Consider the following 24,267-nt stretch of genomic DNA (forward strand, 5'->3'; position numbering starts at 1 on the left):
AGCAAAAACTCCAGATATCATGGAATGGTCCAGTCCTTGAGCATTATGAACATCCAGTGTACCCAGATGTCATATTGGACCAAACATTCAAAAAGCACATCAAGAAGCTGAAAAACGAAAGTGGACTCCAGGACCTGTGTACTCCAGAAACAGGCCAACATAAAAGGGGTAGGATCAACAGAGACCTTGAAACAAACTCGCACGGTGTTGCTATACTTCCTCATTGGGATTCCACCACCATTACTGAGGCAGCAGGATGCCTTCACTAAAAAGGGGAGACAAAAACAGGTGCATGATCTGAGACACCCAGTGTATATGGATACATACTACTAACCAAGAGTCTAAAGTCCAGAAAGGGCTTTGCTTCTAAAAATCCATTACCCCAAAATACTACTGTGAAAGGCTACAGAGTAACAAAATGGCAGGAAAGGCCAATGATCTTGGAGACCTTGGTTCCTTCAGGACAACTCCCTCCGCACAGCAACCTTGAATGAAACACTGTGTACTCTAAATTGAGCGAGACCTGGGATAGCAAAGACTGGTGATAATATGACCAAGTAGGGGCTGAGGAATACCCCAGATGTGAATGTGGAGAGCCTAGCCAAACACTGAACACTGACTACTGCAGTGCCCTCTGTCAACATCTTGTAGGCACTATTTGAGATAAGTGGTAACACAAGATCTTGGCTGCTGTTTTGGGAGCAATAAGTTGATGTTATGATGACCTACAGTATGTAAAATGCACTGGCACTTGCAGTCTATTTCCTTATAGACATTAAAAAACACGTGCAGAGACCAAAGACTGAATTTGCATGCAGACTGAACTGTCCTTACTCCTAAAGATACTGGGTGTGCCTTTGCATCATGACTGAATCAAACTGCTAGTGGCATTGCTGGGAAAGCTTGCTCTGTGAAGTTGAGGATTTCTTTCTTTAGTTTGATGAGCCAGCATATTCCACCAGTATTCTGATCACTTGAAAATGAAAACAAAAATATTTAAACATGTGGAGAACCAAATAAACATAGCACAGGTGAGATTTGGTCAATAAACTTACTTACAGCCCTTCCATCCTCCCAAAAGCTCATATGTGCTATATTTTCAAACCCTACTGGCAGTGGGAACATGTTCTTTTTACATTATAGTGGCCATGTAACTATACCCAACTAGTCTTCATTTCTGAAACACCTTGTATCATGAGGGGGTCTGACTGAATGAGCAGACGCTACGTTGTCTTCAAGTACAACTGCCCTTTAATGTAGCCAAAGTCCTTTCACAGAGTGCTTGTCTCCCATAGAACTGGTGAGAGGTCGCTCTCAAAGAGAACATTCCCCTTCCATTGCCACAGCTTTCCTACGACACCACACCCACTTGTCAACCAGCTAGTGGAGGAGAGGAAACCAATTACAATGTCATTGAACAACAGACAAACACAAACATATTATGAAAGAATCTAACTACTAGGAAGAGTGGGATGAAAAAATACCTATAATTTGGACTAGGCTTATTATGCATTACTAGTTTTGTAGAGAATTTCTAAAGGCTTCCAGATGGCAGTTTTTGTGTCACCTCCTTCTTAAAAGTAGCAGTAATTGCTGACTTGGTTGAGCCAGAAATACGATGAGAACAGTTTTTTAGTGGTATTTTGGTGCAAAGGCTATATTAACAAAAACAGATAACTGAACTCTTCCGTCCTTCCTCCTTCCCTCAATAAACAAACAAAAAAGCGGGTTTGTGTTTCATCTGAATGTGTTCAACATTCTTTTGGGCTTTTCAGTATGACATGAGCAACTAAGTGTTTGGAAATAACTGAGAAGCGACATCAACACGTTAGTGGAAGCAATATATCACTGTCTGTCATGATCTTTTTAGCCCAATGCAGTGAACTCTGAAACTTCAGCTTTCTGAAAGACAGAGATTCATATTTTTCTTTTCTTTTTTTTTTCTTTAACTGATTTTTAAGGGTATTTAGCAAAGTCAGAGTGCACTCAGTAGGGACCCTGCCAATCCCAGCATAGTATTGGAGAGCAGGAAAACAGACCAGTGTGCTCTGAGCACAGGGTTCCTGCTGGCTGGGACTGGATTCCTCAGGGAGGGCCAGAGCCCTGCACTCTGGGCTTTTCAGTATGACATGAGCAACTAAGTGTTTGGAAATAACTGAGAAGCGACATCAACACGTTAGTGGAAGCCCTGCACTTTGGAGTGATCTGTTGCTCCTGTGAGGAGAAGGAGTGTGCCTGCAATCGACCAGCAGGTGCTTGCTGCTGTGTTTGCTGGACCTGAAATTTATTAATTGGTTTATAAAATGCCAGTTTAGGATTGAGTTTGAACCCTTTTAATTTAATTCATTCTTGTCCCAGTTTTGATGATAAATGAGGATGATAAATGAGGAAAATCATATGTTTGTGATTTCTGACTCCTTCTGTGGTATCAGCTACCTGGATAAATGACACACCGTGTAGGTTAATAAAACGGGTTCTTTCCTAGGCTCTTGTTTTGTTTTTAAAGGAGTGTCATTCTACAGTTATAGCATGAGAGATGTGTGTTGTAGACTCATAGAATAAGTGAGGGAGAGGGAAGGCAGAAAGAAATTGGGAGTGCATTGTATGCATCAAAATAGGGGATTTTAATTTTAAAAATCTATTATAAATAATCTGATTTACAGAGCAGCAATATTCAGTAACTACACCACCACATTTCAGCCTCAGTCTTAAGTATAAAAGAATTTCTGCTAGAAACTAAGCCATACATGATATCTAAGTGGTATTGATATCCAACACTGGTAGCCGATCTGGGACTGATAGCAGGAAATATCTCCAATGGCTGGGTAATGGGATGGGGAGGGCTCTGAGTTACTACAGAGAATTCTTTCCCAGATGTCTGGCTGGTGGGTCTTACCCATGTGCTCAGCGGCTAACTGATAGCCATATTTGGGGTCAGGAAGGAATTTTCCCCCAAGTCAGATTGGCAGAGACCGTGGTGGGGTTTTGCCTTCCTCTGCAGCATGGGGCACATGGAGGGTTAAGCTAGTGTAAATGGTGGATTCTCTGTAACTTGAAGTCTTTAAATGATTATTTTGTTTCAGTAACTCAGCCAGAGGTTACAGTTCTATTACAAGAGTGGGTGGGTGGTGTTCTGTGGCCTGCAATGTTCAGGAGGTCAGACTAGATCTTTCTGAATTTAAAGTCTATGAGTCTAATCTAGACTGAGTTCTTAGGAGCTGCAGAAAAGTTATATAGGCCATTGACTCCGCCCCTTTTGTATTTCAACCAATCAGCCTCCTCTACCATTCTATGCTGTGGAATGTTTTTCCTTTAATTTAAAACATTATTCCACCTTTCCCCCTCTAAATAGGAGTAATAAGGGCCCATCAACAACAACATATGTAAAGAAGCACAACAAATCTAAATGAGAACCAAGAAACAGCTAAACTAAGGATTGGCCATCCTCAGTGGGAAGCTGCAGTGCCCACATTCTCGGCACCGGGTGGTACAGTATGAGGGGATAAACAGCAGCACCCACACGCCGCATCACATGAGCTAAAACAGAGTCCATCAGCAAATACCCACTCTCCTGAGCTGTGTCCTGGTCCTGGTCCTGAGCTGTGTCCTGGTCCTGGTCCAGCTGACATTCTACTGTTAAACTCTAGTCAGGTGCCGCCCCCTCCCCCCATTGCCATTGTCCCTCTTAGAGTTATGAAACAAAACTTTAAGGAAGAGTCGCCCAAGCTCTTCCTTTGGCCCTGTCTGTCCTTGTTTGGAGACACCATAATTATCACCCTGACCTATGAATCTCTGCTCATCTACTATATAGTAGACTGTAAGGTCCTCAGGATAGGAACCTTGTCTTGTTTTATGTCTGCAGAGCACTATGCATGCCCATGGCACATGCAAGTAGCATAGATGTCATTAAGTTTATGTATGTCATAAAATCTGAACCTGTATATTTTAGAATGGGCACACCCCTTCATTAATATGGGGACAATCTGTGCTCTAGGATTTAGCTACTTCCTAAATTTTACTAGCATCTCCTCAGGAGTGAGAGCATCAACCAAGTTGCTTTTATTCACTTTCCAACATCTCAGGAACACTATTATCATGATATGATGAAAATGAGACTGAGCTAATGGCCATGCAAGCAAAATAGTCCTCTTCTCCCACAAAGGGGCCTTCAATGTTATGTGGAATAAGGAGTGGTGACAGGAATAAACCTTGCAGAACCCTACACAAGAATGTTTGGGACAGAAACTCAATTGCCCAATGTCACTGTGAGGGATCCCTCCCCTCAGCCCTTGCCAAGACCTCCTGGCCAATAGTATGAAAGGCTGTTCAGACCCTTTTGCATCCAGCAAGGAAACTGCTATGTATGGAGGCTGAAAGGAATCAGAGATAATTCACTTCTCCCAAACTTTTTCAAAACCTTTACCTAAAAAGGCAATTTAAGAGACAGGCCAACAACTGGCAGGATCACCAGCATCAAGAGGTGGATTCATAAGCAGAGGCCTAAAGGCAGCCGTTTTGAGAGAAACTGTGTGTATTCCCCACTTGTGAAGATGTCCGCCCTGCATAAGTAGGGTCAGGGCATTGGTTGCAGACCACCTGGCTGGCTGTGGGCCAGTCAGCTGGCACAGGGGTGGTGCTGGGACAAGCTAAAAAGGTAAATTTAAATTGAGTTAATGTTAAAAATGTAAAAACAAAGACATGCAACAAATGGAAAGCTTTTGAAAAAATATATAGTCGAAAACATTTTAAACTATCAATTTTTACTATCACACTGGGGAAATAATTGTGTAAAAACCATTCTGTTCATTATTATTATTATTATTATGTATAAATATAAAAGGAGTACTTCTGGCACCTTAGAGACTAACAAATTTATTTGAGCATAAGTCTGAATGCATCCGATGAAGTGAGCTGTAGCTCACGAAAGCTTATGCTCAAATAAATTTGTTAGTCTCTAAGGTGCAACAAGTACTCCTTTTCTTTTTGCAAATACAGACTAACACGGCTGCTACTCTGAAACCTATGTATAAATATGCAATTATTCTAAATGAGGCTGAAATTCATCCTAACCTTGGAGCTAGGAGATCAGCCTAGGGAGTAGGCTGCGGGCATAGCCACAGGCAGGCTAAAGGAGTGGCCCAGGTCCCATGGAAGAAACCTTAACCAGCATATTGACACCTGGCTACACAACAGAGAACCTCACCACTCCATGCTCACACTGTGCCCAAGAATCAACATCATTGCAAGAAGCAGGAGGTGCCATCTTTGAGGGCTGAGGGGCTGTTGGACTCTTGGTTGCGTAAAATATTATTACTATGTGTTTTGCAGCATGGGGACCTGCTACTGCTGCAGGTTTAGGCATTACTTCCTCTCGAGGCCTTTGAATGGTCCTTTTTAATAACTACGATGTTTGCCCATGAGTATGGCATTCGTTTCTGGGGTTAATTCCTGCTTCCTCAAAGGTTGTGGAAGGAAGCCACGAATTTTAAGCCCAGTGGGTGGCAAGTGTGGTTCTCCACCCACAGACATGAGTGTTAGAATTTGGGGACATCTGAATGAATCAAAATGTCCCCAGTCCAGCTGTCACCCTACTCTACAATAAGGAGATGTTAACGACAGTGCTGTCAACTATTACAATTTTATCGCAGGTCTTCAGGGGTTTTCTTAAGGCCTCAGCTCCTGGGAACAAATGATTGCATTGAATCTCAGGTCTCCTTTTTTTTTTTTTTTTTTTTTTTTTTTTAAATAAGCTTCTAGCCTTGTAGTTACAGAGAGAAGCTTGAAAATGTGACCCAAGTGCACCCTAATGATGCAGAAACCAGAATACAAAGGAAAATAACTGTGTTATTTATTTTAAAGCCTCATGATTTTGGAAGAAGGGGTAGACTGGGGTTGATTCATGATTTTTGATTGCTTGGGGTTGGCAGTGCTATAACAGTCTCAACCAACAGTGAACCCAGTATGCTCCTGCTTGATTTGACCAGATATGAGGAGAGTGCACCTCAATGTGCATTTTGTAGGCAAGAGCCCTCCCCGCAACTCCAGAACTTTGTTAAAGCTCCACTGTCTGAAACTCAACCAGAGGAGATTTGCGGTTGCTTTTCCCTGAAGAATAAATCCCCTCACAATGAGCATGGCGTAATGCCTCCTTCTGGACACTGCATGTACCTATCAGGAAGTGCAGAGGCAGGAGGAAGTATGTTAAAGAGACATGAGGACATGCTCTGAGATCAGGAATTCTCTTAGTAAGATGTTGAATTCCTTTTCATTCATTTTTTCAATGATGCAATAGCTAAATAAAATAATTTCACTGAAACCTGAGGCTGCTTCTTCACGAATATGTCATTTTGGCAATGAGAGACTGTTTGGTGTACATAGTTGAGAAAGGTGGCATCTCCAATTTGCCACCACCCATACCTTTCAGTTTGAATGCATTTTATCTGTAAGCAAAATATAAAATGTCTATAAACTCCTTCTGTGAGACTGCTGCATTTGATTCCACCTCTTAGTAAAGATAGCTACTGTTTTCAACTACATATAGCACCCAGGACAAATTCTGCTGACCAGAGCTTTCATACACTACAGCTGATGAAAATAAAACTCTCTTTTAAGGTTGCAGATTGAGAGTGAGGTTACAAAAAGAAGGAAAGAAATGTCCTTATTTGAGTTTTATACAAGTGTGAAACAAACAAATAAAGCATGTATTACCAACTCATTTCTTTTGCACTGGTACAGCCCCAAATGAATAATAGAAACCCACAAAAATGCAGAGTGTACAATTCTAACGCATAATTGCTTCTTTCCGATATACCTCCCCTCCAGATCATTACTGAGAGAATGAGATTATGGCACGCAAAATGGCCATCCCTTCTCCTTCCACAGCTGCCTAATGAATGGCTCATTAGTGGGTGATGGATCATGATAATATCTCCAGTGATATTATGACAAATTAGATAAATTATCCAGTTGTCACTCTTCCCATGTTTCTTGTTTTCTTCTCCTCTCTGATTGGATGGTTACATCAGAGGTAAAGAAGTAAAGCATTCCCATCTCTTGCCCTTCTGCTGTTTTCTTTCATCCTTTCCTCATTCTCTATCGATACTATAGTCCTCCTGGTTTAAAATGCCACAGAATAATGTACATGTTCTGCTTTGATTTAAAATGGAGATGTTACGTCCATCTTCGGAAAAATTTGGTGTCACGTTGCTCCCAATGAAAAGGGTTTCTGCCCTTCCAAAAGGAAACATGAAGACTTCCATTTCATTTGAGAAACACCGATACTGAAATTTTCCGCACTGCAGCTGCACTATCCACCACAGGGAACATCACTAACCCCCCATCCCCGTCAAAAAGGGAATAAATGAGAAAAAATAAATATTTATATATAAATAGAGAATTGACTAGATTGTATAATTCTTATATCTATTTAAAACAGCTAAAGGTGGTGGTGAGAGAAACGCATAGGAAAAGCAGGCAGTTCATGTTAAATAATATGTTGTAGCTTCAGCGTCCTAATCTGTCTTGGTGTGGGACCTTGCCGCTGTAGCACTAATGGAAAAATATAATGTTTAGATGGTTCCTCAGTGGGTTGAAGTCAATGGAGCTGCCCCAATTTACACCATCTGGGGATCTGGTCTGTTACGTTACATTAGAAATATGAAACGGATTAAAGCCTATACTTTTTATTATTTTGATTTTACCTACATTTATTTAATGTTAAATTTTTTGAGGTAATATATTAGAACTTGCTTTCTTGATATAAGAATGGTAAGGATGATAATTTACTAATTTCTGGATTTACATATAATTTGGTTTGGTTAAAGGAAGAATATTTCTTATCTGTAATAAATCATGCCTCTCTCATCTACTAGAGTTTTTGTTTGAAATTTGGAGCTAAGAGCATTATTCATATTTAGTCTAGATTAGAGAATACTGTGAGAAACTTCACAAAGAGCTCACAAAGCTAGATGAATTGCCACTATATTAGCCGATGAAATTCATGGTTGACAAAATTATCAGTGAATGTGTACTTCTGGGCAAACTGCAGTTAAAGCTGAAGTTTTAGATTTTATAACATCACTCTTACAGCTGATTAAAAATTCTGAAGCATCTCTATTTAGAATTAGAAATGGATATTTTTTACTAAACTGAATATGAAAACCAGTTATACAATCAATACAGTGGCCCATATGATTTTTTTAAAACTTTGATTTTAAATTTCATTCATTTAATGTTATCCCATATTGAGTTTTCACTGTGCTTCGGATTTTTATATGGACAATGTTTAACTGCATCATACAGGTTGGCAGCTGAAGGTTTTGACAGCTGGACAGGGACTTTTAATAGTTGGGGGAGTCATGACACACAGTTTGAGATCTTGGGATAATCCTATTAAACTGTTGTTTCTGCTCGGAAATGATCAGCAGTGAAATACTGGCATTTATGTTGCCTTGTTTACAGTTGAGAGTTAATACCTCCTGGAGATGAATAGGCAGGGGTTTTTTGTTTGTTTGTTTGTTTGTTTTTCTGAACCATTGTTGCAGGTTGACTGCAGACTCAGGAAACAAACTCTCTCTCTTTCTCTCTCTCTTTCTCCTGGCTGCAGAATCACAAAATGCCTATCGCCCTAATTGTAGGTGTGTAAGAATCAGTCAGTGAGTATTAGTAGTGCTGTTTTCTAGGAAATACGATGGAGCTGAAGGGATAATGGATTTGTAATGTAGGGAGTTTCTTTTGTCTGTGGTGTGCATCTACAGAACTTTTTGGAATGCAGGAATGGGAGAAGTAGATGTTAGGAGTGAACCAGACTTGGGAACAGGTGAGAAGAATAGAATGGTGGGGAAAGGGAATCAAGTGTGGAGACCAGTAGTCAGCGGTAAGTACATGCAGCTGGTAATGGCAAGGCAATCAATTCATAGGGTCTTGGGGACACTATTCCATGAGGCAATAGTTGGATCCATGCTATGTGGAGTGGAAATTCTGGTCTTTGATCACAAATCTGAAAGCATTTGTATCTTGTATCTTTTAATTTAGAGCAGAATGTGGGGGAAAGGTTTATGAAGATTTAGCAAGAGTTAATGCTCTATTTCTATCTGGAGAGGCTGAAACTGATAGTTCAAAAGCTCTCTGTGCTCTAATAATTTTTTTTTTTAAATGTAGTTTTAGGAAGGAAATGTAGCCTTTGAAACAATGCAAAGAATTACAGCTTTAATGGAATCTGTACTGGAGATAAAATGTAAAGCACTACTCTTAATAAAGTGTTTTTTTATTCCTAATAAACCTTTGGTCCTTCTAAAAATCCTGAACAAGAAAAAAAAAACCCTCTTAGATCAGTGTCGGACTGTTATAGCTGAGAGTCTTTCTGTTTCAGAGATTGAGAAAAAAATAAGGCTTAATTTGTAATAGTTGGCATGAAGAATTGTGCACGCACATTTCCATGTGTTCGGGCTAACCGCAAAATTTGGGATTGTGTCCTGTAGCTATACTGTGATCCCTTATGTCTATGCATGGATGATAATTTATTAATACAGTTTACAGTAAATGAATAAAAACACCTGGAAACATAGAATTAGACAATAAAACCACCACCACCATCTGCCTGCCTATTTTGCAGCTGTGGGAAATTAGCCAGGTGGAACACACCTACTTTCGCCTGAGTCAGTGCTTCCGGTGGAGATGAAAAACTCCAAGGTCTCTGACCAAATGCCCAGGTGAAGATTCCTTCTCATTCTCAAATCTGAGGATCAGTAAATTCCTGTGCTTATAGGGTCTTACACAAAGTGCACTGGCTGCAATGGAAGACTTTCCATTGACTTCAGAGTGCTTTGGGTCAGGCCCATAAGCACAAATCCTGTATTAAGCATCTAACTTCATGTATAACCTAAATTACTTTTTTATGTCAAAGTATATTTCTTCTTCAGGCTTAATAAGGTTCTGCTAGTAATCCATGAAATGTAAATATTGTTTACCCCGTGAAAGGGGTAGAGGGAGAGAAAGCCCTCAATCTAATTAACCAAAGCTCTTTTTCTCCTGTGAATAAATCTTACACTTGTAGAGTCCCTAATGGGAATTACTGCTGATAATTGGGGCAGTGTTAGCTTAGCATTAATGTGGCATTTATAATATATTTTTTGCATTGAATAGTTACTATATATTCCAGTAAAAATATAAATAATACATCATCGATCTATATGCCTGTGTGTATATTATAGACCGATAAACATTTGCGATAGGTATAATATAATGTCAACTTTTGAAGATATTAAAATCAGGCAAGTATAAAGATAAATATTATATCAAACAGATGTAGAGTGGTCACACTTTTAAAAAGTTGTCATTAGCTCTAGAGAACAAAATGTTATCGCAGTATCTGTAAATGTAATGAATGCTGCACTTTGGTAAGACAAATTTGGAAAAATGTTAAGCCTGACAACTGCATGGTTAATATGTTTGTAATCAGGACTTTTTGATTTAGGAGCCTAACTTTAGGTTCTTAAAATTTGGTGCGTGTATTTTCATGATCACTTATTTAAGTGCTGTCCAAATTTGCCAGTGTCATGACTTCAAAATGTATTTTCAGTAATGAAATGCTGTTGGGTGCGACCACAGACATTCCCAACAACACTGCACAGCATGTGTGTCAACTGTGGGCTTTAAGTATGCTGCCAGGTGTTTTGGGGATGGCACGGATGGGGGCAAATCCTCAGTTGGTGTAACCCGATTGACTTTCATGAAACTACACTTGATTTACACCAGGTGAGGATCTGACCCTTAATGTTGCAGGAGGTGCGGTATTGGGTACCTTTATTTTACACTTTCCTTGCACTTACTCACCACTACCAGAAGCTATCCTTCATGGGACTCTTCCTTTCACATGCAGTATTTTTGACTGATGCACTCTGCCCTCCCTCTTGTTATGGAAGAAAAACTAGACTCTATTTGACCTACCCCAGAATGCCAATGGGGATCCATTTAGACTACTTTCCTATGTATACCAGTTTTCTGGGCAGCTTACATCAGATGTCTAACTTACATCCCCAAGAGAGACAGAATTTGGGCCAAAGAACTTGTGTTTCGTGTTGCTTTTTCAGGACTGTGTATTTAAAAGTTTGGAAGTAAATAAAGCCTCATTATGAATCACAATGGCCATAAATGTGGCAATCATTCTGAATCAATCATATTTTCCATAACGTTCATTTTATGGCTGTTCCCAAATTTGTTTTAAAATTATTTTTGAATAAAAAAAGTCAACGTTCTTAGCCCAAGAACGTATTTTTTAGTAAATTTCCCTCCCATCACCTGAAATGTGATCTTTATAAATGAATAAAAAGAATAATAGCTCATCACTGTGTTGCTTTTATATGTCCCTTGAACTCAGAGTTAGCTTGAATTATTAAAATGGCAAATGATTCATTAATAATAACACATTTGCTTGTAGCAATCTGGCAAAATTAGGATCTCATCCTGCAACCCTTACTCATACTAGATGCTTTTATTCTTGGAAATATTTGAGAACGGGTAGCAGAATTGGGCCCTATGGTTTTAAAACTAGAGGGAGATGTAACTTTGAAAAGTTTCTCCTTAATATGAGGTGTAATTGGTTTTACAGTGATTTTTGATAGAAATAGCAGGTTGAACCATGTGTGTTAAAAATGGCCGAAAACTATACTTAGGGTACATCTGCACAGCAAAAAGAGACCTGTGGTAATGAGTTTGAGAGCCTGAGTCAATTGATTTGGGCTTGCAGAGCTCACACTATGGAGATAAAAATAACAGTATAAACATTAGGGCTCAGGCTGGAGCCCAGGCTCTGAAATGTAGTGAGGGGTCAAGTCTCAGAACCCTATCACCAGCCTGAGCCCGAACATCTACACTGCTATTTTTAGCCCCATAGCATGACCCTGAGTCAATTGACCTGGGCTCTGAGGCTCCCTTCTGTGTTTTGTTTTGTTTTTTGTTTGGTTGTTTGTTTTGCAGTGTAGCCATAGCCTTTGGCAATATTTCATAATGCCAAGCGAGCCTTAAGATCTATCCAGTAAATGAGACAAATGTTTCAAGCTGTCTCAGTACATACGTTTACGCAACAATCTGTCAGACATCTATTGGAAAAGAAAGGGCGGGAAGAAGTAATAGATGTAAGAAAGGCCATTCTGTTACAAGGCACAGAAGACTGAATATCTCAGTTTGTCATCAATCTGAGTGATGTCCTGCTGTGATCCTTGAGGTCAGTACTGCAGCTGGTCACAGTCCTCACATTTTCATGTCAGAGGGGCTGATGGAAGGATGTTCCCAACAGAGAGTCCTCCACTCTGGACAACACATCCTCCACAAGTCTAACAAACCCAGGGTTTGCTTGATCTTTAAGGCAAGATCCACCCATACAATATTTTAATTTCCTGAAAGCTTTAAGACTTTGGTCTAATTCCAGTTGTTGGGCTTAGTGTGTGGGGGTGACTGGAGGGTGCTAAGTGATACACAGGTGGTCAGCTTAGATGATCTGATGGTCCCTTCTGGCCTTAAACTCTGACTCTGTGTTTCCACAGCTGTTTTCTCACTGGGTGAGATGTCAGGAGTAGTAGTTCAGACATTTGAATTAAAGTCATTTGTGGTACTAGATTTTGTATGTGATCTCACGGCATTCTTTTCTTTGATGCATTTATAAATAAAATAGAAGGCCAGATCATTGGCTGATGTAAATTGGGGAAGCTCTGTTTTCTTCAGTAGACCTATGCCTATTTACATCAGCTCAAGATCTGACAAAAAATCTGAGTGGTGTTCTATTTTCACACATTTATATAATATATAATGAAGCTACTGTATGTTAGCTACTGTAATGCGACCTTACTGAGAGAGAGGAGACAGAATTATAATGTTTACATAACAATTTATTGGTTAAAAACTAGTATGGATTTTGAAAAACCTCTTTTACCCTTTTATGAAAGCAATTGTTTGCGCTTAAGTTACTTTATTGCTGATCACCTTAAAAATAAATTAGAAAAAGTGAGTGGTATTTTTGAAATCGATGTTTACTTTCCACTGAAATAAAGTTATTTTAAGTATTGTTTTCTTTTCTCTCAATGTGACTTCATTAATACACACTAAAATGCCAGTTTCCTCTGCATCTGTATCAGAAAGCACTTTAAAGACAGGACTGAGATTTTTTAGAACATTTTTTCTACACTTTATTCAAAATGTAACTCTAGGTGCCCATCCTGTACTCCTATAGAGAAAAAAGATGGTTTGCAGAAGGCCTCCAAGTAATCTTCCCCTCCATCTTTGCTAATGACCCCTCTCTCTTCCTTTTTCTTGGTAACAGTGGCACCAAACTGGTCACTTCAAGTGGAGACACAACAGTACGGATATGGAACTTCACAAAGGGTGAATGTATTGTGACTTTAGAAGGACACAGCCGTGCAGTCTGGGACTGCTCGTGGCATTCCTGTGGAGATTTTGTGGCTTCTGCTTCCATGGACAACACCAGCAAAATATGGGACATTAACAGGTGTGTACTTATTGAAAATCATTGTGTAACTGATTGATAACTATAATTAACAGCTAAATATTATATAAAATATGTGTTAGGTCACCTGTAGAGATATATATTTAGGCCCCATTCCAGTAAAGCACATGGTTGGCTTTTAGCATGAGTAGTCCCACTGATATCAACATTAGATTAAGAATGTATGTGCTTTGCTAGATCAGGGCTTTAGTGAGCTGAGAGCTGGGAAGCAGGTAATTTAGAGTATTTCAGAACAGGATTGTTTTACTTTGCATCTGAATTTCCTTGGTGTTTTTTCAAGATCAATGCTTTGTGAGCCAGAAACTTAAATGTGTGTTTTCTAGGCTTTGTTTCTGGTGCATGACTACACAACACTTTTTAAACTAAGAGTAGACCAGTTAAACAATATTTCACTTATTTTAGTTGTATTGTAAGTGTGATTTCTGACTGATTAAAGGATACATGCCCTATATCGAAACATGCGAAACCCATGGAAAAAAAACAGAGAAATTGGGCCTGGTTTTGGCTCAGTTGGCTTGTGAGTTGCTTGTTGGCTAGTTTTTGGCTTGTAGCTTGTTCTTATTTGGCTTGTAGCTTGCTGTAGCTTGTTGTTTCTTTTTTTTGATGGGCTCCCATCAAGCAGGGGTAAGGGGGTGGGGGAGAGAGTCGGGGTGCACAGCAGGCCCAACACAGTCCCAGACTGCACGCCATGGGGATCTAGTCACATAGTGTTGGGGTTCTTTGGGATTGGCTTGTTTTGGCCTTGTTTTGAAATGGGATTAGCTTGATTTTTGGCTTATTGTGAAACTTGGGGTGCTTATTTACTGTGTGAAAGTTGGCAACTGTGCCTATATCCTTAAATTCCTTCTTTGGTCAAATTAGAGCCCACTTTATAGGAGACACTTCTAGAAATACTTGTGTGTTTCTGCCTACAGCTCAGCTAAAAATTCTTCCACTTTAATGAGGTGGCATTATATATTTCTTAATTTGCATGTATGACTCCTTGTCCCAATCTAATCTCCCTCACCCCCCCAGATCCGGCTTCTGTCCCTTCCGCATTTGAACCAGGCCATTTTCTCTTCCATGCTTCCTGGCCCCAGCCGGGGGTCATTGAGAGCACAGGAGAGACAGTCTTCTGCTTTCATTTTCAGTTCCTAAACTAGGCCTGGCCTGCTGCAGTCCAGAGCTGCAACTGCAGGAAAAGTCCTACTTAGTCTTGGGCTGGAGCATGTTCAGTGCTGATGAAGTCTTCAGAGTTTTGTACCTTACCTGCAAAAGGTCTAGCAAGTCTCTACAGAGCATCTCTGAACTGCAGTTTTTCAAAGCCTTAACTTTTGTCCAGATTTGGGCAGATTTTCACAGGACAGCAAAGAGCACATCCCTGGCACAACGGCACCTCTCCTGCAAAATTCAAGTCTCTGCACCAAAGCATAGGGGCACTAGATCACTTCAAAGAAAGTTTGCCAGAATTTATCATGAACAAAACACTGTATTTTTCACTAGCCTTGTCCTTGGCTTGGCTATTATGACTGAAATAAATAAATTTTGCAGCACACACCCAGCTTGTGAAATTTAAGCCCAAACAATTAAAGTTTAGCAAAGTTATAGGCAACCGAAAACAGGTTTTTTTACAATGGGAAGTGTTGGGCAACCTTAATAAGAGGCAGTTCTACCAGCCTAACTATAGCAGCAGTCTTTCTGACAAGAATGAATGGTCGACATTAGGTTGAAACTTCTCATGTCTTCATGTATCGATCGCTTGCCTCTCTTCCTAACTTCTTGTAACTTGATTATCTTTCAGCATAATGTAAAACATGTTTGTAAGCTCTAATGAATAGTGCTAAGAATAGCTTTAATTCTATGTCTGAATGGTTTTAAATTTGCTTAGGTGTGGTTATGCTTTAAACATCTTAAAATATCTCCACCAAGGAAGCTTTTGTTGTCACAGAAATTAACACAAAGCTTCACCACCAACCCTAGCCTCCCACTCACACTAATTTGCAGCTAGCCTTTCTACCTTCTCTGTACAGTCTGATGTACATTTGGCATTTGGCAATGAGTGAGGCTCAGCTACTCATACAACCACAAGTAAGCAGCACAGTGACAATGTGAAAGACTATCATGACATAATGGTTAAAACCTTAAGTAAAGAGAAAGTGTAAATGCTTAGCTAGAATAGGAGGTGGTACGAGAATGTGGCACAATATACCCGGTCAGACTTAGGAGACTCAATGGTTATTAAATTAGGAAGCTTACATGGAAACGTCACTGGTTGATTTTTCTGTGTTATAACAGTAGCCGGCGTTCTCGCTTATTTACTTTAATTTGATCATATTGAGTCCAAAAGGCACTAAAAGAATCTGCCCAGCTACTCTACTGAAGTTAGATTTCTTTGCATGATGTCCTGTGGCAAAGATTTTCAGTATATACAGTATGTACAAACTGGGTATAGAAGACATTTGGAAACACTGCTCCCCACAAATAGACAAGTATTTACTATTCCCTACCGAAGACATAAAAAGAGGATATTTTGCTTGTCTCATAAAATGCCTCAAGCTGGGTATAAAAAACCTGGAAGGCACTGAAAATTAGATTGTGTTGGAAAATGTTGACCTTAAAATTTTGCACACTGGTCCATGCCCCATGAGTCAGGATTCTCTGTGCATAATTTATCTGTTCTGTTACAAAAGACAACAGGACTTGAATTCAGTGTACATTGTATCATATTATTAATAACATTATTATGAAAGTATTTGTATTGCAGAAGCACTTATAGGCCCCAGTCAGCACCTGGATCCCTACTATGCTGGGCAGAGCACACAGACCTAATGAAAACACCCTCCCTTCCGAAAAGAACTTACAGATCTCATGAAGTGCTTTTTAAAACGTGCATTGCTTCAGCTGTGGCTGTAGGTGCAAACAAGCTACTCCCTATGTAAACGTAATGGGTCCTTTGTACCATAGGGAGAAAACTGTCTTACTGGCAGCGGGAGATTCACATTGTATAGAGGCTGCTGTTGGGGATCAGCCAAACCCCTAGCTACAGTCAGGGGACGGTAAAGGTGCCAAGCTTCACCTATTGCCCCTACAACTCTGGCTGAGGTCAGTGTACTCCCTATTCAAGTACCACATGAAAAAGAGGGTCACAGTCCTATTTCAAGTGCTGAGGGAGATGATCTAGGGGAGAGACTCCAGATGGTATGAATGGGAGGAGTGCATTCCCTGCCCCCTCTCTGACAGTGACACTCATCACATATCATCAGGAACAGCATAGGGAGCCCATAACACTGGCTTGCATGGCACTCCTATCTGTTCTATGGAACTCCACAGTGTGGATCTTGACAGACAATGCATCTGCAATGCATTACATAAACAAGCATCCCTCTGCCAGGAAGCCATCAAGCTACTGACCTAGTGCCATCACCACAGAATAATCCCACTGAACAGTTCTGGTTGAGATTTCCTTCCCAAAATAGAGCCTGAGGCAGACACCTGCCATGAAAAATTTCATCCCAACCGCATAAAGATACCAGCCCTGCCTATAGCAACAGAGAGACAGCTGTTTGACTGCTTGGGTTCTTTCCTCTTACATTTTCATACATTTCAATGCTTCGTGTTTGAAATAGAACCTATTTATCTGAACACAGGTTCCAAATGAGTACTGCCGTAGAGTAAACATGGATCCAGTAGCCCCTTTCCTGGCTCCACTCTATGCTGGTATAGTCAGAGCTGAACCCAACAAATGGAAGGAGTCCCATGGTGCTAATAGCTTAGTGTGGACCCTCTGACACCTTTCAGATTTTACTCTGTCAGTGGGTTTGGCTGTATTAGACAAATTTCAGTTGTGTGCCATCAAATGGCTCAAAATAAAACTTTTTCTGATGTGCACTCCCTAGTGAAAATTGCCCAAGAACTGAGCCAGGTGATGCTGAGTTCAGGAAACATCAAAGAGAAGTCTGCTCTCTGTTCCAGAGTGCTGCTTCCCATCACCAGAGCCTCCCACTCACTAATCTGACAGTGTGGCCACTTTCCATTTTCCCTTTATTTTAAAAAAAATCTATATTGCATGCTGTTTACAGCTCCCAATTCAACCTTCCTAAAAGAAAGTACAGCTCGTGTTACTCCCATCTCTTCCCCACAACTGAGCTGCTGCTTCTTCTGCTGCTCCTCGTCAGCAGATTGATGTAAAGATTTTGTTTTACTATTGGACAGGTGGAATCCAGAGCACAGTACGCTCCACATGTACCCTTTTACAGAATGTGAAAAGTAGGCCAGTGCCCCCTGAGGAAAAGGGGATCTGATGACAGCAAGCCATGATGAGATCTAATACAGGAGATCCAACCTACGGCTCCAATCCTGTAAAACAATCAGATGGAGTTGACCCTAATTCCACACTGACTGCTCACAGGCGAAGGGTCATTCTCTACATAATGGTACTATATAAATCCATAATACTCCCATTCCTTGAATACTGCACGCAGTTCTGGTCATCCCATTCCAAAACAGACATATTAGAATTTGAAAGAGTATAGAGAAAGGCAACAAAAAATATTAGGGGTACGGAACAGCTTCTATATGAAGAGAGATTAAAAAGACAGCACTGTTCACCTTGGAGGAGATGCAACTGAGGGGGGTCTATGATAAACCTCTATAAAATCATGAATGCTGTGAAGAAAGGGAAATAAGGAAGTGTTATTTTTACCCCTTCACATAACATAAGAATCAGAAGTCACTCAATGAAATGAATAGGCAGCAGGTTTAAAACAAAGGAAGTACTTCTTTACAAAACACACTGTCAACCTCTGGAACTCATTGCTAGGGGATGTTATGAAGGCCAAAAGCATAACTGGGTTCAAAAATAATTAGATATGTTCATGGAGGATAGGTCCATCAAGGGCTATTAGCCAAGGTGGTCAGGGATGCAGCCCCCTAAGGGGCATCTGTCTGCCAAAACCTGGGACGGGATAACGGGATGGATCATTCGATAATTGCCTTGTGTTCATTGCCTCCAAAGCATCTGGCACTGGCTACTGTCGGAAGACAGGGTACTAGGGTAGATGGACCATTGGTCTGACCTAGTATAGCCATTTTTATGTTCTTACAGATGGTGTTGTAAGCTAGGGGCCTAAAGGAAGGGAAAAAGAAAAGTTAGATATTAAACCATATTCACTTTTTTAAAAGTATAGTGGTCACTGTAATTAAAAGCATCTGCTGTTGCTAAATTGATATGTATTTTCCTCTTTTCTTCATTGTGAACCATTTTCCATAGCAAACGTTATGTCTAAAAAGAGAATAAATTTATTACAGTGCCTTTTTTGTAGAAATATAACAGCTATACTGTATTGCATGTATATGTAATAGTCAGTCTATTCTCTCAGAGGGAATTCAGCTGTCTTAGCCACAAGGCCATCCTTTCTCTACCTGCAGTCCCTTGCTTCATTCAACACCTTTCAACTTCTGCAATAAACAAGTCAGAAGTCCTTCAGATAAAAGCCTCATTCACTGCACAACCCCTATTTATTCTCAAGGCACTGTCTACTCTGTGCACTGAATGAGGTAGGGGACTTATGTGGGAAAATGTGAGCATATATTTAAAACTATAATTCAAAAGGACAAGGATGGGGGGTTTTTTTGTTTGTTTTTGGAGTGCTTGACTTTACAACCTTGGCATTATTTTGACTTAGGCTTTTAAAACGTAATTTCCTATGTTTATTTTTTTTAATTTAGGCAAACGCTACTCTCCCAGCTCTACTTCTCAATTTAAAGGGGGACCGGTTTTAAGCATTTGCAAAACAATGCATTTCCCCCCAGCCTTATTCTCAGAATCAGCTGAACTATTTTTACTGAAACATGCCAGAAAAATTCAACCTGATGCTAACTCCCAGCATGGGAAGTTTCAGCCTGAATTGTTACAGTTTCGCAAAATTATTTTTTTAAAAATGGATAATCCATAATGGACAATTAGGCAACTCTAACTACAGATGTTGTAAAGAGCTCTGCCTATAGTATTAGTAGTGTGGTTATGCCTAAAGGCACCAATCAGAGGTCAGGAGCCCATTACGAATGGAATGAAAATCCAAAAGAATTTACAGTCTAGGAGTATGATGAGAAAACAGTGTATGCAACAGAAAGATCAGATGGGGGAGGGATTATTATGATTACTGTAGTAATCAATGGTAAATCATTCAATTTAATCCACTGGTAAGTTATCGCTAGTATTAATAAACTCATATTTTTATCAATGAGGTTTTTTCACTGCTAACATACTTAGATGAGTGTCCTAGATAAATTATAACACTCTGGGAAAACATCACATTGAAAAATACTACAGGCATAAGACAGAAATCAAGGCTGTTAACCAGAGGCGACGCAGGGAGGGGTGGGGAGGGCGTATGCAGGGTCACATTCTCTCCCCCACCATTTCTTGGGGTGCCTCTTGTGGTGAGGTCCAGTAGCAAGGAGGCTGCACTCCTCCTGGCAGCAGCATTCTCCATATCCCTGCAGCGTGGGGAGGGAGGAAGCAGACGGGGGTGGCTGGCTGTCAGCTTAGCTCCTCTCCCCACTACATGGGGCCGCTTTGCCTTCCTGGTTGCTGGAGTCCATCCACCAAGGTGAGTTAGGGAATGAAGGCAGCGGCAACTTGTAGGACACCAGCAGCAGGGAAGGTGAAGCAGCTCCATGTGGTGCGGGAGGAGCTCAGCCAGCAGCCCTGTTGTTCCTCTCTCCCTGCGCTGCATGGACACACTGAGAGTGCCTCTGCCAGGGGGGTGCTTCCTCCTCACTGCAGGCCATCCATGAGAAATTGAGGGGAGGGCCAGCACTTGACCCCTCAGAACCTTTCATTTGTGCCTCCCCCAGCCACAGCTACGTGTCATCTCTGCTGTGAACTGTCACCTTTCCAAAGAAGATACATTATAAATAAGCAACATGCAGAAAATCTCTCCTTGATGATGATTCTGCTTAGTACCTATATAGTATTTTCATCAGTAGATCTCAGCGCGCTTTAAAAAGGATGTAAGCAGCATTATCCCCATTTTTACTGATAGGAAAACTGAGGCACAGTGAGGAGAAATAGCTTGCCCAAGGTCACCTGGCAGGCTAGTGGCACAGCAAGGCAGAGAATTCAGAGCTCCTGAGTCCCAGTCCAGTGCTTGATCTACTAGGCCACATTTCGTAGTAATGAAAGATAATCTTTGTTCAGCTCTAGAAATAAACTCAGATTTCATAAAGCAATTCCCGGAACTCCTTCACAATAAATATATAATTTTTGCAAATGCCTAAGGCAATTTCTTTCCTGGGTAGTAAATTTGGTATCAGGAGTCTTTTTTGCATCTTTTCTGTCAGTTAACTCACAAACGTTACTTCCGTAAGCATTTGAAATGAGATCAGTATTGGGCTCTCCATCCCTGGTTGGAATTAACTCAGAATTTGCAACAAAGCAGTTCCAAAAATATAATGCATGTACGATAAGACATTAAAACACACACAACTTAGTAGAGTATTACGTAAAGAATTTTGCAAGCAGAGAAGATATAATAATTGTCAGTGACAGGAAAGCTGGGAAACTGCTACATGCTTGTTTTTCTATTATTACTGTTAGGATGGGAAACTGGTTCTGAAACGTCTGGTCTTTGAAATGGAAATTATTCACAAGCACTTTTCTTTTCTGTAGCTTGTAAGTGTCTGCCATATATCAAGCCATAAATGGCATTCCTACAATCAGGATACTGCAAGGTAGTTTTGTCGTCAACAATGTTCTTCTCTTGGAGTGCCTGTTTGCCCTTGATTTAAAGATCTGTTTTGAGTAAAAAATGCAGCATCTTTTCCCCCCCAAGAGACATGCAAGTGCCATAAAAGAACTGCTGTCGAGAGTACCCACCGTTGCCTCCCAGTATTAACTGTTCTGCATAAATAGTGGTGGTGGTTTTGAAGAGCTTTGAGGTCTAGCTGTGTGCTGAAGGAAATGACCATAAGCTATGTAATGACGTAGTATCTATAGGTAAATAGAGATACCTAACCTTCCTGCTTGGATGGAAGTACTGTTGTATTTAGATATATCCAGCCTTCCCAGGCCATACCCCTCTCTGTAGTAACCATAGAAAGTAGTTTGTAGGGAGGAGGGGTAGAGGAGATGCTAATCATTATTTTGTATAACCCTCTTATTATTCACCAGTGTAACTAAGATTGAAAATATATAGCTGCCCATGTTAATAGCTCAGCAAACAATTCAGGATTGTTTTCCCTGACCATAAATCCAGGGCTGTCAAAGTCATTATGGCAAGATTAATTGTGGTTATCTGACTACAAATCTCTTCAGAGATTCAGGGCTTTATCTCTGAAATGCAAATCAAGTTTAGCTTAAAGTACCTACTGTAAACACAGACAGTTATTTCGCGGAGCATGCATATGCTGTATACAGTATATAAAATGGAAAAACTATGTTATACCTTTAATTTGAGAAATTATTTGTGCTGACTAAGAACATTTAAAATAAAGGGGCCAAATTCTCCTCTAATTTACACTGAAATTTAACTGAGCCAATTCTCCATTCTTGCTCATGCACTTTTACACTATTCCAGTGCCATAAGGATAGTGGAACCAGCCTTCAGAGAAGAACGGCTCTATAGTACCCCCTTGAAGTCTTCCATGGGAATAAAAGTATCAGAATCAGGACCACAGTTACTTGCTATTGACTGTTCCCCAGCCATTATTTGTCATTTTGTAATTCAATATCCCCCTGCTTTTATATACTAGCTATTTTTCCAATCCTTTGGACCTTCTCCAGTGTAATTAGATTTATTAAAAATCAACATTATTGGTTCAAAGTGCTCTTTGGCAATTCTTTTATTACTCTTGGGTGCAGGTTTTCCAGGCCTGCTAATTTAAAAACATTTAACTTTAATAATTGCTGTTTAGTCACTGATAGAAGATAAAGAATAGTCCTCTCTAGTCACTGATAGAATATAAAGTATCTCATTATCACTGTAATATAGGAATACAATGCATCTTTCTAAATACAGAGCAGAATATTTATTGAATGCCTTTTCTACATTATGACTGGCAATTTTACCATCCTTATTTAATATCGGATCCATACCATTGCTAAGAATTTATTTGTTAGTAATATATTTTCAGAATTCCTTCTTATTGACCTTAACTCTACTGGCAATAGATTTTTTCACCGATACCCTTAGCTTCTGTTATGTACTGTCTGCATTTCCTGACTGCTGAACTGCAGTTGTAATTCTGTTCAAAGGCAGTGTTATGAATTCAGGGGATTCGGATGTAAGAATAAATGTAAAAGAAATAAAAATATGTTAAGGTATGGAATTACACAGTTACTGCTCCTTTAATCACCGTAACATGCCCCTGTAATGACACCGGCTGATAGCTGTACAATTATGATTTACTCATCATAACAGTGTTTGCAGAGCCACGGGAGATTAAACTGTGATTTTAAAAGATACAGTACATTGTTTTTATAATTTTTCTATAGTGTCTCCATGGGACAGAGTTAAGGTTGTTTTGATTACCTAATTCGCTAGTTAAACTGGGATTGCAGCCGCTTTGCATCACCTGTGCACCACAAAGCAACCAGTGTGCAATCTGCCTCCTTTACCTTCATGTTCTGCTCTACTCTCTTCCTTCTGTATTGCACTGGTTCTACTCACTTGTCCTCCTTGGTGAACAGAATGGATGCAGTGGGTAATTTTTAAATGAAATATTTAGGATGAATGTTATTTTTCTTAATGGAAATTTTTTCTGTCATCAGAGGCTGATGGATAAAATCTTCTCCTTCAGAGAAACTCGTGAAGAATTGCCAACTTTCAAAGTGGCTGCCGTCTCTAGGTGTTCTGAACAGGACTGTGGCTATAGTCTGCCCTGGATTAACATGCCATCTTTTAAAATGGCTGCCATTTCCCATTTTCTCAGTGAGAATGAGGCCATAAAATATCCTGTTTTAAAATGTCCATCCCCTCTTCTTGTTCCCTGTAGGAGTGAGCCCTGCTGCCCTCAGGAAGATGGTGGTCCCCTTTGCTGTCTGGAAGTAGAGACAAGCACTGTGAGGGGCTGGTGAAGGATGAATGGTGATGACCGTGGGGCTTTTTAAAGATAGTGTGTGGCCTCGGTCCCTTTGAGAATATTAAGAGATACCAGCCATTCTGAAAGAGGGCAATTCTTTGTGGAATTCAACTCATGTTTATCACACTAGTGCCAAGGGACAAACCAAGAATGGGATTCCATTGTGCTGTGGCCTGTACAAACAAAGAGTGGACGACAGTCACTGTCCCAAAAGGCTTACCATCTACATACCCAAGATAGACTCTTAAGCTGCCACTGAAGAAGAAAATTTCAGTTATAAAGAATAATGAGAGAAGCTATCATTAATCCTGGAAAAACATCTTTAAAAAGTGTTAAAATCTATGCACAAGTTTTCAGAGGTTTAACTACATGGGAAGTTTGCAGAGTCTTTGTTGTTCGGTTATTGAAATCATTCAAGACAAAACGACAGGACACTCAGTGTTAAATTTCTTAAAGAACCCATTTTAAAATTAATTTTAACTGATAAATGCAATTAATGGATTTATTTGTAAATACAAAGGAAAAAGCATTCTTTGCCCAAAGAGTAAGTGTAGTAATTTTGGGGGAAGATATACATAACAAATAAGATGAAACTATACTTTAAGTGCAAAACTCAACTCATTCTTAACTGCAGAGCTGTGAGCAACACCTCCATAGTTTTTACTTATTTATATCTAATTGGAGGA

At 40.0% G+C, this 24,267-nt stretch overlaps 1 protein-coding gene across 1 annotated transcript in view; it reads left to right on the forward strand.

Annotated features, from left to right (window-relative positions):
• SPAG16 (sperm associated antigen 16) overlaps nt 1-24,267 on the forward strand; it is a 724,599-nt gene that overhangs the window by 426,002 nt on the left and 274,330 nt on the right. The window contains 1 exon segment of the mRNA XM_077830377.1: nt 13,316-13,501. Within this exon segment, the coding sequence (XP_077686503.1) occupies nt 13,316-13,501 (186 nt within the window).

This window comes from Eretmochelys imbricata, chromosome 11 (assembly GCF_965152235.1).
Source record: "Eretmochelys imbricata isolate rEreImb1 chromosome 11, rEreImb1.hap1, whole genome shotgun sequence".
Lineage (NCBI taxonomy): Eukaryota > Metazoa > Chordata > Testudines > Cheloniidae > Eretmochelys > Eretmochelys imbricata.